This window comes from Anarhichas minor, unplaced genomic scaffold, assembly GCF_050575085.1.
Source record: "Anarhichas minor isolate MPS153535 unplaced genomic scaffold, ASM5057508v1 ptg000004l, whole genome shotgun sequence".
Taxonomy (NCBI): Eukaryota; Metazoa; Chordata; class Actinopteri; order Perciformes; family Anarhichadidae; genus Anarhichas; species Anarhichas minor.
Window position 1 is genome coordinate 14355920 of NW_027466450.1, and position 15102 is coordinate 14371021.

The following is a 15102-nucleotide window of genomic DNA, read 5'->3' on the forward strand; positions in this document are numbered from 1 at the left end:
CTTGACAACCAGACAACACACTGTTTCCCCAAAGAGTTTGTACTTTGTTGTTTGTTTTCCAAGATCTCCCTGGAGTTTTCTCTCCACTGTGTGCAGCTTCATTTAATTTTTTCCAGCTGCAAGTAGCTCTGCTATTTTGTGCTTTGTGGGACAAAATAGTGTCCACCAAATATAGTTTAAGATTAAAATAATCCATACATGTTTCTGTAACAGAAAAAAGAAGGCTACTGTAGAGACACAGATCTGACTTTGCCACACAACCATCATGCCCTGTGACCTGCTGAGGAGCAGAAATCACGTTGTAAACTTCAGAAAATGAATATAATAATAACACTTTATCATATATTACATCTGCTGTTTGCTGGATGTTAAGGTCATTGGGTCAGTGTCAGTCGCACATGTGAACACCACATGCAGCATGTGTTTTAAGCACATCTTAAACTTTGGTTATAGCATCTGCTTCCCTCATGCGTGATGTATGTGTACTTGCATATAGATGTGGACCGCTGCTTATATGACTTTACTGGTTTGTTTGAAAGTAACAAAATAGTCTGTAATAAAGAAGCATCCGGATGGCAGTAAAATGCATGTTTCAGCTGGCAGTCCTGGGAATGATTTGCACTCGGGCTCATTCAGAGTGAAGTGACCAGAGGATTGCAGTGATTTTTGCATACAGTGAATGTAATTACAGAGTAAATCGTAGGGACCTCTGCTGACTTTGGACACATGTTTCAATCAGGGCTCTGTTTAAAGCTGACAGCTAAGGTAACATAGAGCGACGGACTGAACATATCCAAGTCCGTGGCAGGTTCAGCTCTTTGTGTTGACTTTAACCCAAAAAATGTTAAAATCACATGAGCAATTACTCTCTGTCCTGCAGCTGTTATCATCTGCTGACATCGGCAGGAACACAGGATGCTTCGGGCCCTTTCGCTGCACTCTTCAACCAAGAAATATCTATTCAATGATAGTTTCACCGTCTGGAGAACCCACATGTGACTCTGATATAAACAGAGTTTTCTAAGAAACCCACCAGCCTCTAGATATGTTAATATATCAATATTATTCCAAATGTGATGGTGAGGATAAACCCCTGACATCCTCTTATTCCTGGTGGAGGTTTTGAGGCAAAAGAGACTATGTTGTCTTTTTTTATTGTAAAGTATTTAGGTTGAGACAGTCGGACTAGAAGTGAATGGAGCTGGTTCCCTGTTCAGCATCACTTTGCCAAAGGCTGTTATTATTTCAAGACCAGGGTTGCATCTCCACCACTGAAAAAAGTCACTTGTATCATCAAGAGAAAATTGAAGATAAGTGATGGAACTGCTATCAAAATACATGTGGTTATTGTTTTACATTATATATTTTGTTCAGGCAGAGATAGGTGGAAAATGTATTTAGTTTTTTACAAACTAGCAGCTAGACAGCATTGACTGTACGTATATAGTGTTTAGTATTTGCAGTGAGAGTGGATGTGGCTCAAACCTAGTGGTTTACTTTTCTTTACTTAGGCCTTAATTACAAGCCAAAATGGGGAACTTTCTTAGAGGAAAAGGAAAGAGTCTGATTTGGGCTAAAAACACACCATAAAAGAGCAAAGCCAGTCATTACAATTATGTTATTTTGACTCTAAACATGTAAAAACAACATTCATTTGTGCCTTCTCTCACCATAAGTAGAGAAAGAGTAAATGGATGATCAGCCTCTAAGTTTAAATATACAGCAACACTGGATTTCCCTCTAAATCATCTGTGTCTCTGCAATTTCTGCACACAAAATTAAAAAGAAGATGGAAAAACAGTGCACTTGGAATAAATCCATGGAGATATAAGGGCGTTTATTTAATGTCTTTAAAGAAGGAACTTAACTCTGATTCTGATTAACTTCCAGGTAGTGTGACCAGCAGGGGAACAAAATGTTGAACTTTTCTCATATATTTCTAAATGTGCTCTAATCAGCTTCCTATATGTTGTGAAAACCTTAAAACCATCGCAGTCAGCGCGAGGGACACAAACTTTGTATTTCTAATGAAATGGGTGTTGCAGACTGAACTGGCAAAAAGTCCTGCCATTGCGTCGCCAAGAGTCCGGAGGCTGGGTTTGTGTTTGAACATTTCTGGGAAAGCCTCCAACGCTCAGTTTTGCCAAGGAGAACCTGCGAGGGAGCACAAAGGCATTTTCCTGTGCAGACTCAGCGCAGTGTGCGCATTTCTTGCATGTTGTCGGTGGTTCCTCCTTCCTGCTCCCAGATGATCGTCTCACAGTTTATTGGACATACACAATGCCCGAGGATTAATTGGATAAATTAACTTATTAGGGTGTATTTTTTGGAGATGTGACGTGGTCCCAAAACTTTTCGCCGAAAGACTTTCATTCATATTCTCTGAGGGCTGAGGAATTATTACAACGTTTTTGGATGTTTGTATAGCAGATGAGCTTTATACTCCGGATCTCCTGGGATTATACTTGTAAACGGAAGTGTTGCTGAGATGAAGTTCTGGATATAACTGTTTACGCGCTACAAACTCTCCTCTAACTCGCCTTTTCTGTCTCATACCGAGCAGACGGTGAAGTGGATTTCCTCAGCAGAAGACATGCTCTGAAACACATCGCTGGCAGACTGTTATGTGCCGATCACTGCTCACTGTATGTCTTCATCTGGAATTAATTGAACCTCAAATGCACTAAAATACGCGCCAGCAGGACCGCGGCTCCACCACTGGATCTTTATCTTCCCCTCAGTGAGGGACATCTCGCCAGAATGCGGGGGACTTTCGTTCTCACTTTAGCTCTGATTTATCTGCTGACTTGGACAAGTGAGGCCGACAAAGAGACTCAATTTAAGCGGGTGCAATTACACAGACGCTCCAGACTGGGACGTGCCCAGCTGGTCGCAACGGACAAGGAGCGCCTCGTCGGACGTAGACGCCCCGGGTTCGGTTCTGCAATCTCCGTGCACGCTTCCAGGAAGGAGGAAGATGTGCAGGCGGACGAGGGTGTTCCAGTTTTCACCAGGACAGGGTCCGTGCAGGGCAAGAGAGCAGGAGGTCAGGGTTTTGGGCCAAGGAGAGGGGTGGCCGGACAGATCGGCTTGCCCCGCCAGCCGAACATGCTACAAGATGTGAGCACCACAGGAGCGAGAGCCAGGGTCACCCGGATGCCCAACAGCGCCGGGTCACCAAACCTGCTGGCCAGCTTCGCAGGGAAGAACCGCGTCCTGGTGATCTCGGCGCCGCATGATTCAGACGGCTACTACCGGATGATGATGTCTCTCCTGAAATCAGATGTGTACTGCGAGCTCGCTGAGCGACATGTCCACCAGGTTGTCATGTTCCATCAGGAGGGAGAGAGGGGTGGCAAGGTGAGGAGGATCACCACGGAGGGGAAGGTGATGGAGGAGCCGCTGGACACAGCTCTCATCCCCAGACTCATGAGCTTCCTCAAATTGGAGAAAGGTAAGGGATGAGTGCAGGTCCCGAAGGAGGTGATGGCACTGTGACTGTTAATATTTGTTGTAATTTCTCTTTCTTCAAAGCAACTTTCTCTACAGCCATGAACCGACCAAGCTGAGCTTACATGGAGCAGCACACACCTCACACTCTGCTCCTGACAGAATAGCTGAAACTGTTTGTATCCAAATCTGATGAGTGCTGTGTTGCCCTGCAGGTAAGTTTGGGATGGTGCTGCTGAAGAAGACCCTGCAGGTGCAGGAGAGGTACCCGTACCCTGTGAGGCTGGAGGCCATGTACGAGGTGATCGACCAGTCGCCCATGAGGAAGCTGGAGAAGCTCAGACAGAAGGGCTTCGTCCAGAAGTGTAAAGCAGCAGGTGTGGAGGGCCAAGTGGAAGAGGGCACACTCACAGGTGAGAGGGGGTTGAGTTTGATTTGAGTCACAGTTGTTTTTGTCATCATTAATTACAATCTACTTAAAGGGTCAGTTCACACAAATGACAAATATATATATATATATATATATATATATATATATATATATATATATGTATAATTTTCTCTCTCGTGGTATCTGTCCAAGCAGATTTTGGTTTCATACCAAATTTTGAGAATATATCTGAGACTTCAGCCTACAAAGACAAAGCACATTTATAAAATCTGACGTATGTTTCCAGTGTTTCCTTAACACTCAGCATAATCCACAGAGCAACTGTTCTCTATCTATTTCATCAGAAGAAAACTGTTTCCACGAAAACTATGACAGTGTGTTTTGTAGACTGACCAGAGTTAGGGGGCCGTCGCTGCTGGAAAGAAAGGTTGCTGTTCAAAGTGTTTGCGCAATCTCAAAATACGCCATAGCTGCATTAATAGATATTACTGTGGAATGTGGGTGCAACCTTACCACTATATATGCCGCCAAATCCTACAAACTGGGTCTTAAGTCCACACTGATTAAGCATGTCATCTGGCTATACTTGAGTATTTAAATCACTTCAGTCAGTGATTGGAAATATTCACACTAGAATGCAATTTGAGTTGATTGAACAAATGAAAGTGTGTTGAATCTACTTTCTCAAGGTGCTTGCTCACAAAATAGGAAAATAACAGAATAACCTTTCTATCTATTGTCTTCCTTTCTGTGTGTGGACCCATAGAGGCACCAGTGGAAAGAAAACCAGGGAAGAAGATCCCAAGAAAGCCCACAACAACAACCACAGCTGCCACCACCACAACAACTACAACTACACCGCCAACCACGACTACCACCACAACTACGACCCGGCCCACTACTACTACCACAACCAAAGCAACAACAACAACCACCAAACCAACCACTACCACTACCAGAAGAACCACCACAAAAAGACCCACCACCACCCAGAGACCCACCAGAGCCCAAACCACAGCCCTGTGGCTCCCAGCCCCCAGAACAACCGCTGATCCTCACTACGACAACCGCAGAGAGAGGGAGAGGTACCCGGCTAAAACCACCCCGGCGGGAGAGAACCGCACTGACAAGGACAACAGAGATCCAGACAGCCGCAAGCTGGTACCTGCCACGCATAAACCCTCCAAGATCAAACCCACCAGGAGGAAGAACGGGGGAGAGAAGGTGAGGTAAAAGTGTGTGGGGTTCATCCGGTACATCATTTAGGCCTACTAAACTTGTGGAAAACACCACTACTGAAGAATAGCTTTGGGGATGTGTATGATTAGAAAGGTGAGTTAAATAGGCACAATGGTCATCATGTTGAATCCTTTTAAAACTCCAAACATCTTTGCTACTAAAATGTCACTTTGGGGGGTTTTTAAGCCGACTTTTCTTCATATTTTCAGCTTTGATATATAGATAACTGTGTAAATCAGTGAAAGATTTTATGAGACATGTATGAGACACTGGGTCTTGAAACATTCTTGTGAACTGGATATAGGCCAAATCAATAATTAATCAATTATTATTCATTATTCAACAAAGAAAGTGGACAATAACTGTTATTACTCAATTAACAACATATATGTATCCGTGCAGGTGTTGACGAATGAGTACGAGGACAAGTATGAAGCGGGCAAGCCAACCGTCAGTGATCCGGAGGAGACAGAAACCTTCACCGACATCAGTCCCACCAGGAAGGTCAAGGGCAAGCACGAGAAGCACGACAAGAAGAAGAAAAAGAACGACAAGGCTGCCAAGAAAGCAGAGAGGAGAGGAGGAAAGGCAGGGAAGGAGGGGAAGGTCGGAGGCAAGAAAAATGGAAAGAAGCCGTCTAAGTACCCAGAGAAAGAGGACTACCCCAAGCCCACTAAGAAGCCAACGCCCCCTCCGAAGGGATCTCTGGCCTCCTTCCTAGACTACTTTGAAAACAGGAGGCGGCTGCTGGTGAGAGCAAGACATAACTCACAGTTCATGAGAGGCTCACTACCTCTCTCATCTGGCATATCTCCTTTCATAATATTAGCACACAGATGCATCACCATTGTTAAACTGCACTGGTCAACCAACTCCCAGTACATTGAGTTCTCTACATCAGTAGTAGAAATGATTCTCGTTTGAGTACACCCAAATCACAATAAGACACAGTAAGCCAGACAAGTAAACTAGCTACTTAAAGCAGCAATCCAACAGAAATATCTGGTGAAACCATTGAACGTCACAATCAGAAATTATTGACAAAACTTTGTCTTTCCTTTCACTGTGGACTAGTTTTTAGCCCAAATGAGGTGCAGAGAGGGAGGAGGAGATCTACAGTATTTTGCAACTCCAACTTCCAAAAAACGAAGAATGCTTTGAAAGCCAAACATCTGGATTAGTCATCACTTGTTGATTCATTATTTTCTACCGGTCAACAAATCGGTAAACACCTCTGTGCTTTGGGGCTGCAAACCATTCACTCGTTTCCCCCTTTTTATCCGCTATAATGTCACTGCTTTACAATCACACTGAAGTGGTTTGTGATATGAACAGACACAAAGTATGTGCAGCAGCAATCTGACCGGCTGCACAGCTGTGTGCTAACAGACTGTGACTCTGTTTTGCAGCCAGTATAGATTCTTATCACAGCAGTGCTGCAGGCAGGCTGGGTAAATATGCCCTATCCTCCGCCCGCAGGTCAATGTAAACATCGCCTCTTCAGCACACTGTGTGCGTCTGCGTGCGTGGGTGTGTTTTTTTTCTTCATTGCATATACATGACACTATAACCTTCTTTCCCTTCCTCCAGCTGATTACGTCCCCCGGTGAGGAGAACACTATGTACGTTCAGCAGCGGGACGAGTACCTGGAGTCCGTGTGTGAAATGGCCATCAGGAAAGTCTCCATCATCACCATCTTTGGCTCCCTGACCAACTCCACCATGAAAATTGACCACTACCAGCTGGGTAAGAATCATGCAGTGCGAGCACACAGTTTCGCTTCTGTCAACGGAGCACGGGAAGTAAAAAGAAATACAAATATAAACAGAACAGGTATTCTGCCATCCTGTTATTGTGTGGATGTTCCCGATACTAAGAGGGAGGCCAGGAGAGGCCACGTCTGCTGTCCTGTCCTCGTTTTACCGACCTCACACGATCTCTGCTCCAAGTGCAACATTCAGACTGTGCTGTCCACCGACTCTGCCAGAGACACAGTATTGTGTACTTCTCTGACAATAGACAGAGCTGTCTTCTGAGTCCTATGATCTTAACCTCTGTGCTCTCTGTGCATGTCATCCAGTGGTAACAGTACTTTTATATTAATGTTATACTTTCATTGTATTTTTAGTGATGAGACAGGAGTGTGTGGGTCTTCCTGTATGACTTGAGATGACATCATACCAACACACACTCATCTATTGTACTTATGACAGCTTTTTGTAAACCGCCCTTCTATTAAACAGCTCAGAGACACAAAACAACAAAACCCCAGCTGTTTCTATGTAATGCGCTGCGTCGTCTCTGCTCCGCAGCTCATTTTAGAGCACGTCTCAAACTTCGAGGTTTGTGCGTGTTAACCTCAGGACCCACTTTGTAAAACTTCATGAGTCTGTCACTCCGCATGACAACGAGATTTTACCCAGATGGAATGCTGGAAAAAGTGCCGCTGTGACGTCACCCGCCCCCACCCCATGGTAGGACTCGGTTACACTTTTGTTCCACGTACATACCTGCCAGAGGGTCAGTGTGTGTGTGTGTGAGGATGTGCTGTATACAAACAAGTGGCTCTTTCAGTGTTGCCCCTCCCTCAGTTTGAGGTGATCTCATAGGGTTTGAGTTTTAAGTTGGTTGGTTGGTCGACAGCGTGTGATGTGACTTTGTTTGTTGTGTGTTTCTCTGTGTGTACAGTCTGTGTCTGCTGTCTGTAGCATGTGCTGGGGATTGCTCATACACGTTGTATGGCACAGAGTGGGTGAACCAACCACCAAAAAACACCATTCTGTGGTCTCTGTGTGTTGTGCACATGTGCATGGAGGGGGCGGTGCTTAAAGGCTTTTGCTTCGGTCTGTACAAACGCCAGCTACAGTAGATTTCTTAGGCGTCCGACTACGCCAGATCTCAGGAAATAACAGCTGCTCTTGTCCCTGATTCATTGTTCAAAGGAAACTTGTTTTGAGTTCAGCAATGGAAAATACATTGTACTCCTAATGTCTCAGAGCTGCACACTCACATTGTGTTTGTGTTTTGTTATGCTTTATTTACTGGGAAAACGTATCATCACAATTATACTTCATTTTCCAGTAAGAAGTCCGACAGTTATGTGACTTTATTACAGTTGTGTAAGAGATTTTATTCATCAGATGTGACAAAACGTCAGACGTTTATACATCTTATATATTCTTGTTTAGGTTTTAGTGAGTATGCTGCAGAGCACAAGTCTCTTCTCCACAAGAAACATTTAAAACTAGAGACCATTTTGGATTGAGGTCACACGATACACAAAGCAAAATTGGACCTGGGGCGTAAAGTTAGGTCGCTGTGGACCTTCACATACAATAGTGTGAATCAACAAACATAAGCTGTCTCACCGTCTCCACTGCTGTCCCTTTTTTTTTCTCCAGAACATGACAAGCCTATGAAGGGTCTTCGTCAGGAGGACTTGGTGAACCAGGATCTGGTCACAGAGCTGAGGAAAGAGTTTGGCATGACCCATGACGACTTCTACATGGTCCTCACCGACGCCGACATGAGAGTCAAGGTAAGAACTCGCTCTGTACTCATAGCGTCACAGTTTAAGAGGCTGGATCCTCTAAAGTCCCAGACAGAATATGTGGAGGTCTGTACGATTTCAAAGGCTCCTCGACACAACTAGTGTATGCCCCCACAGCCTTCATTTCCTCTGCGGGACCTTCAAGAGCCACATCCTTTGAGGTATCCGTACCTTGAATGGGGACAGATTGGGAAGCATGATATTTTAAAAAATCTAAACATTCCCTCTAAAGTTAGAGTACTTTCTTACTAGTTGTGGCACAGCTGTCGGTCTCCACTCTCTGTTTACAGGTTCACCACCCTTCTGTCCAACACTTTCATCCTCTCTTTTTCCCTTTGAAGATGGTTGGACCCGTCCTCGTACTGCCAACGCGCTGCCTTCACTAAAACACTGTTTTAATTCACACAACATGACATTTGCCCCACACCTGTGTGTGTGTGCGTGCCAGGGTACATTTACCGGGCTGTATTTGGACAGGTTCGTCAAAGGGGCCAGTGTTCACCTCTCTGCTGACGGAGACAGGGAAGTCTGTGAGCGTGCAAGGATGTGGGTGTTGGTGTGAGACAGAAAGTGGCAGAGAGAGCGATAGGAGAAAGGTGTGAAAAAGTTAGAAGGAGCCGTGCAGAAGATTCAGCATATCCCGAGGAAGGTGTGAGAGTGTGCATGCGGCTGTGTTAAATATTCACGCTGACGTTGTTTAGCATTTCATAAATGAAATGGGAGGCTGTGTTATGTTTTCGCCTTGTGCCGCTTCCCAGAAGTTGTTCTGAAGAATGTTTGTGATGTCGACGAGGCCGCACCACATCTACAAACATGTTCCAAAACTTCACTTCATCACTTCATTGTAAAACAGTTTAACCATTGTTTTCATATGCTTTGTGTCTTTTGCATATCGACTTATTTATCCTGTGGTTTCACCACATTTTGGAACCAAGTATAACTGGTTCTTGTCAATGTTCTTTTGTCAGCAATCCTACGAGGTTCCCATCGCCATGAAGGCCGTACTGAACTACGTCGACACCTTCTCCTCCCGCATCCGAGAGATGGAGCAGCAGAAGAGAGACGGCGTTGTCTGCAAGAAAGAGGACAAACCCAGATCGTTGGAGAACTTCCTCTCCAGGTAAAGTTGTTTTCTAAAGGTTTTAAATACACAACATAGCCAAAGATATATGGACACCCAAGCATTACACCCAATTAACCATGTCTTTAAGCTTCATTAAGCTTCATTAAGCTGTTGCCACAAAGTTTGAAGCATACCATTGTCTAAAATATCATTGATGTAGCCCTAAGTTTTCACTTAATTGCTACTTGCAAATTAATCTTAGGGAAAAAGCCCCTTAAGTATACAGAAGTATGGCCAAATAGCATTTATTTTCAAATGCATAAAAACAACTACCAACCACCTGAGAGGCCATACTGTAAATAAATATCTCTTTATTGAAATCGTAGATATTGTCTTAGTTTAAGTGTGTTGCTGAAGAGTTGGTCGTCAGAATTATTGGGTGTTTCCGCTTCCATCCAACAGCTGTTGTTTTGCTCAATAATCAGCTCGACCACAATTTATAGCGTTTATAAGCAGCATTTGGCGGATTGCGGCAGCCGGTTTGTGTGTGCGTTCCACTGATGTTAAAAGTACCTCAAGGCTGAATCATTGCAGTCACATGTTTTCCTAAAGCAGACAGGCTGTCTTTTGTTTCCATGGAGACCTGAATTTCAGCTTCAGCATCACAGTGCTGAGATCTGGCAGTTTTTTTTTTACCATAATTCGGGGGTTGTCACTCTCTGGCAGTAATAGTACGGCGACACGTTGGTGTGTGCGAGCACAAACCCCTTGCATTTGCACGGAGCTTTCACTGCCGCGCACCAACGTGCCACTTAAATCCAGGCGGAAACTTTCTGTGATTGCAGGTTCCGTTGGAGACGTCGGCTGTTCATCATCTCCGCCCCCAACGACGAGGAGTGGGCCTATCAGCAGCAGCTCTACGCCCTGACCAGCCAGGCCTGCAACCTTGGTGAGTCACCCGAAATCAACCTGTCACTTCACTCCAAAACTAACTGTGACTGGTCAATTAACTCACTTTCCTGAGGTCTGGAAAGGGACTTTAAAGGGCTGGAAATACACGGATTTGAAACGATGGCTAAATACTCCGAGAGCTTAAAGTTTATTTAAACTCATCCTTTAAAGCTACTTTAAAGTGGTGTCTGTTTCACTCTTATTGTGACATTGTGGTGCCATTTCATGCCGTTAGAGTTCACATTCATTCTGTGCGGCCACTGCTGTGAGGACTTTCTCCTTTGGAGTTGTTTTCTGTCCTTTCTGTGTGTGCTCAGCAAGAGTAGCTCCGCTCATACTGACTACTCTTTTCTGTGCTCCAATCTATTTCCTGTTGCTGCCGCCAGAAGCAAAACAAATAAAAGAAAGCTTAACTGCCTACCTGGAAAGAAAATGTCAAATCTTTAATGATCCGATCACAGATTGAATCATCTCTGCGTTAATTCAAAACACATTCACCTGACCTTTAACCAGGCGTGTGTCCCGTCACTGCCTGCCAAAGTATTAGTGGGACCACTCATGAAGAAGTTGATTACATGGGATGTTTCTGTTTACTGCAAGCCTGCAGATATCATGAGCACCTCTGTGTGTGTGTGTGTGTGTGTGTGTGTGTGTGTGTGTGTGTGTGTGTGTGTGTGCACAGACAGGACGCCAGATGACAGACTTGGCAAAGGGCTGTTCTGTTGTTTGGGCGCTAACCAGCTCTTTTCCTTCCCTGACGATGGCCTTTTCAGCTTTGCCAGTTGGTCAACTTTTCCACAGTGACTTAAATGTTAGTACTGTATATTTCAAAAAGAGACATTTGTCTAAACTTTGCAAATCTCAACAGCCTGACGTGTCTGACAGATTTATGTAAGATTAATGTAAACTTGAAATGGGCCACAGTGAACTCCACTTCTTAGTAAAACCAAATAAATGCTGTCATCTGGAGTTTCTCCCCTGCTTGAACCTCACGCTCCCGTCTTGTTTATAGGGATTCAAGGTTTCTGACAACTTCTCCCTGGCTCTTACTTCTTTCCCGAGCACTTTCTCATAATGCTCACGTCAGGAACATAGATTTATTTGCCACATTTATGTCTTTGACTTATGCACTATCTGCCATTTGATACTTGTGATGACAGTTCAGGAAGATATAACCACAGTTTAACTAGATTTTTAAGAGGGAGTGTGTAACATTTCGGGGGAATTATTAGCAGAAATGGAACATAATATTCATAACTATGTTTTCAAATCACCTGAAACTAAGAACTCTTTTTTTTTTTAAGTTACCAGAAGCCCCCCCGTAGTTCTCCGAAACGTGAGCCGCAGAGTGTAAAACCATGGTACCGCCAGCCGCTCCTAAAGTAGTGTTATTATGGTAAAGATGGCCTCTGAGCAAAATGAACAGCGTTACCATGGTTTGGCACTTGCTGGCCCACATTTTACAGTAAGTCTCATAAAATACACCGCAATAAAAAGCGGTACTCATTTGTGACGTCAGTATGTCTGCACACTGTTTTTCCATATGAGTGAATCAGGTGAAGCTTGTCTTGCTTATCAGCAGACCCGGGGTTTGTGAGGACTTTTTTCCCATCATGTGTTGCTCTTGGCTGGGTTGGCACCCAGGGCTGTTCCCTCCCTCGCTGGCCCAGACAAAGGCCTGTCCTGCTGACTGGGCTGCAGGCCTGAGAGGTTTGATCCTGGTATTCAGCACTTGGCTCTCACTCAAGTAAAGCCTGTGTTCTCCTGTGTTTAAAGTGGGCTTTCTGGCTTCAGAGGAAACAGCATTTTGGCAGGACTTTCTGGACCACCACGTTCTCCTCCCTTTACCTACAACCCAATGCTTAGAATGGTTTCAATAAGAGGTAACCACAGTAAAATCAGCTTGTGTAAGCAGGACGATCGGTGGATACAAAACAGTTGGACAGCATATTACAGGCAGAATGTTCCTGTTTAAACTCTAACTGTCACAGTAACATATTTGCCTCTCTCTGATGTGTGTTGTCAATGTGGTTGTCGTTGCCTCACACAGGTCTGAGGCACATCGCCGTTCTGAAGTTGACCGGCACGGAGCTGTTGGAAATGGGCGGAGTCTTGGAACTCTATCCTATCAACGGTAAGAGCTTTCTCATATAAACTAAAATGCAAAACCAGAATCAATGCAGCAACATCAGGTCTGAAAAGTGAAGCCAATGCTGAAGAGCCTTGAAGCTGCATTCTCTCTAATGGCCATCAGGGGGCGACTCCTCCGATTGTATAGAAGTCTATGAGAAAATAACTACTTCTCTCTTGATTTATTACCTCAGTAAACATTGTAAACATGAGTTTATGGTCTCAGTCTCTAGTTTCAAGTCTTCTTCAATACATCATGATGTTCATTTTGTAAATTATCGTCCATTCAGAGTCAAATAGACGAGGAAGCAGGGAATGCTTGAGGGCGTGGCTACGCTGTTGTTCACAGGTTGCGTACCCTGTCATAGTGTGTTTTCAGTTTGTGAAAGGTACTTGTAACGTTTTTCGGTCGCCTAAAAATGTCTTATTCAGTGTTCGGTTGTACTTAGCTCCACCCTCTCGTGTCACTTGTAGTTACAAAAAACAAGATGACGACGACTAAAATGCCGAACTCCAGGCTTCAGAACAGCCGTCCACAAACCAACGGGTGACGTCAGGGTGACTGTTCACTTCTTATATACAGTCTGTTCCAGAATCCCTGTCAATCCACAAATCCACAAGCACAGGCCAGTGTTTCAGTATCCCACTTCTCATCAGTAACACCACAAAATGGTTAAGAGACTAAGTTCAAAAGCCCACTTTATTATTTCACCGTGTCCCCAGAGGAACCTCAAAGATTGTTGTTTACAAAAACACTCTCCGTACGACCTCACAGCAGCATATCCATGTATCCATGTGTGTTCCTGCTGTAGCAGGAGACTCAAAATCAAAACAGGAATTATGTCTTTCATCTCAAATAACCTGGTATTTGTTGCTCAAGAGAACAAATCTCTTGAACAAACAAACTTTACTGGGAAAAAAGAAATGCGAGTCAAGCTTATGCAAAGCTAGAGCTGCCGCCTTTGATTTGTTTGACATTTGAGTTCAGCAAATTGGAGATGCAGAAAATGTCTGCAAAGGAAAAACATGGCTGCACTGTCTCCTCTCTTAAAAAAATAAGATATCTGTGTTAAATACATCTTTCCTGAGCTGAATCTCTGCTCCATCCAGGGAGTGCTACTGTGGAGCGCGAAGGGCTGTCAGCCAACCTGGTGAAGGACATAAGGAACTACTTCCAGATCAGCGCAGAATACTTCTCCATGCTGCTGGTGGGGAAGGACGGCAACGTGAAGTCCTGGTACCCTTCGCCCATGTGGTCCATGGCCATCATCTATGACCTTATAGACTCTATGCAGCTACGCAGGCAGGAGATGGCCATCCAGCAGTCACTGGGTATGCGCTGCCCCGAGGACGAGTACGGAGGATATGGCTACCACCAGCACGGTTATCAGGACGGATACCACCAGGGCTACGGTTACTAACCCCTCCCCCTCTGCCTTGCAGCTGGCGCTCGGCACTGTCGGCCCTCTTCCTTTCACCCGTAACTTTTTTTAATCTTTCCCTCCCATCCTCCACCAGGCAGTCGGCTCAGACAGAGTGAAGTCCTTGAATGTTTTGTAGCACTTAGTGAAAGCCTCAAAACTGTTGCTTTTCACCTATCCAGCTCTTTGATACATATAACATAGTCTGCTGCAAGTAAATGTAATTTGCAAGAGGCTTCGATCAGTCGGCTCGTCAATAAATGTGTAAATGAGCCTGGAGGTTCAGAGATCTGTTGTGGACGTTGTTTTTGTTTTTTGGATTGGTCATTTCTGACTTCAAACAAGTGTTTTGCACGTTATTATATTACATGTCTCCTTCACTTGCCTTCCAGGTCAAATTTACATTTTCATTTCATCAGCACACACCTTTTTATTTTGTAGATAATGGGCTAAAATAAGACATATATGTATTTATTGGACATCTATTGCATTTGAGGTGCAGTTATCGGTTATTTTATGAAAAGAAGCCGTCACATTATTTCTCTCTTGTAAAGTTTCTGTTGCTATACAATGTTCTTATTTATACTCTATTGTGCTATATGACAAATAAACATTTGTTTACTACCAGTAACGGTCTTTGGATGGCTTTCTGGACAGCACCGTCAATGCTCAAAGTGTCAGTGTAGACTTCTGCATTGCAAGAATCTCTGAAGCTACATCTCCTCCTAGTGGCCTACTGAGACGATGAAAGGGAACATTTGACAGTAGTACATAAAGTACAACCCTATCCTATATTAAAAAACATGCGCTGTAATACAGAAGAATGAAAAATATATGTAAAAAAAAAGGCTTTTAACCTCCTCAGCCTCATGGTCCCTTCAGTAGGTCTATCTTCATCCACATTCT

The 15102-nt window shown here is 44.2% G+C and overlaps 1 protein-coding gene across 1 annotated transcript; it reads left to right on the top strand.

Annotated features, from left to right (window-relative positions):
- Positions 1-2760: 2760 nt before the first annotated feature.
- On the top strand, positions 2761-14477 carry ccdc80 (coiled-coil domain containing 80). Its single transcript, XM_076110124.1, has 10 exons — positions 2761-3454; positions 3666-3863; positions 4608-5065; positions 5483-5830; positions 6671-6827; positions 8483-8619; positions 9600-9751; positions 10540-10643; positions 12696-12779; positions 13886-14477. Exons 1-10 carry the CDS (start codon positions 2761-2763, stop codon positions 14194-14196), a joined length of 2643 nt encoding a protein of 880 aa, XP_075966239.1. The 3' UTR covers positions 14197-14477.
- The last annotated feature ends 625 nt before the right edge of the window (positions 14478-15102 follow it).

What these genes read in the sequence shown, in the direction of transcription:
- ccdc80 (XM_076110124.1), top strand. Translation starts at nt 2,761, where the DNA reads ATGCGGGGGACTTTCGTTCTCACTTTAGCTCTGATTTATCTGCTGACT. An exon ending in CTTCCTCAAATTGGAGAAAG is followed by an intron (nt 3,455 to 3,665) that starts GTAAGGGATGAG and finishes GTTGCCCTGCAG; the next exon opens with GTAAGTTTGGGATGGTGCTG. An exon ending in GGAAGAACGGGGGAGAGAAG is followed by an intron (nt 5,066 to 5,482) that starts GTGAGGTAAAAG and finishes GTATCCGTGCAG; the next exon opens with GTGTTGACGAATGAGTACGA.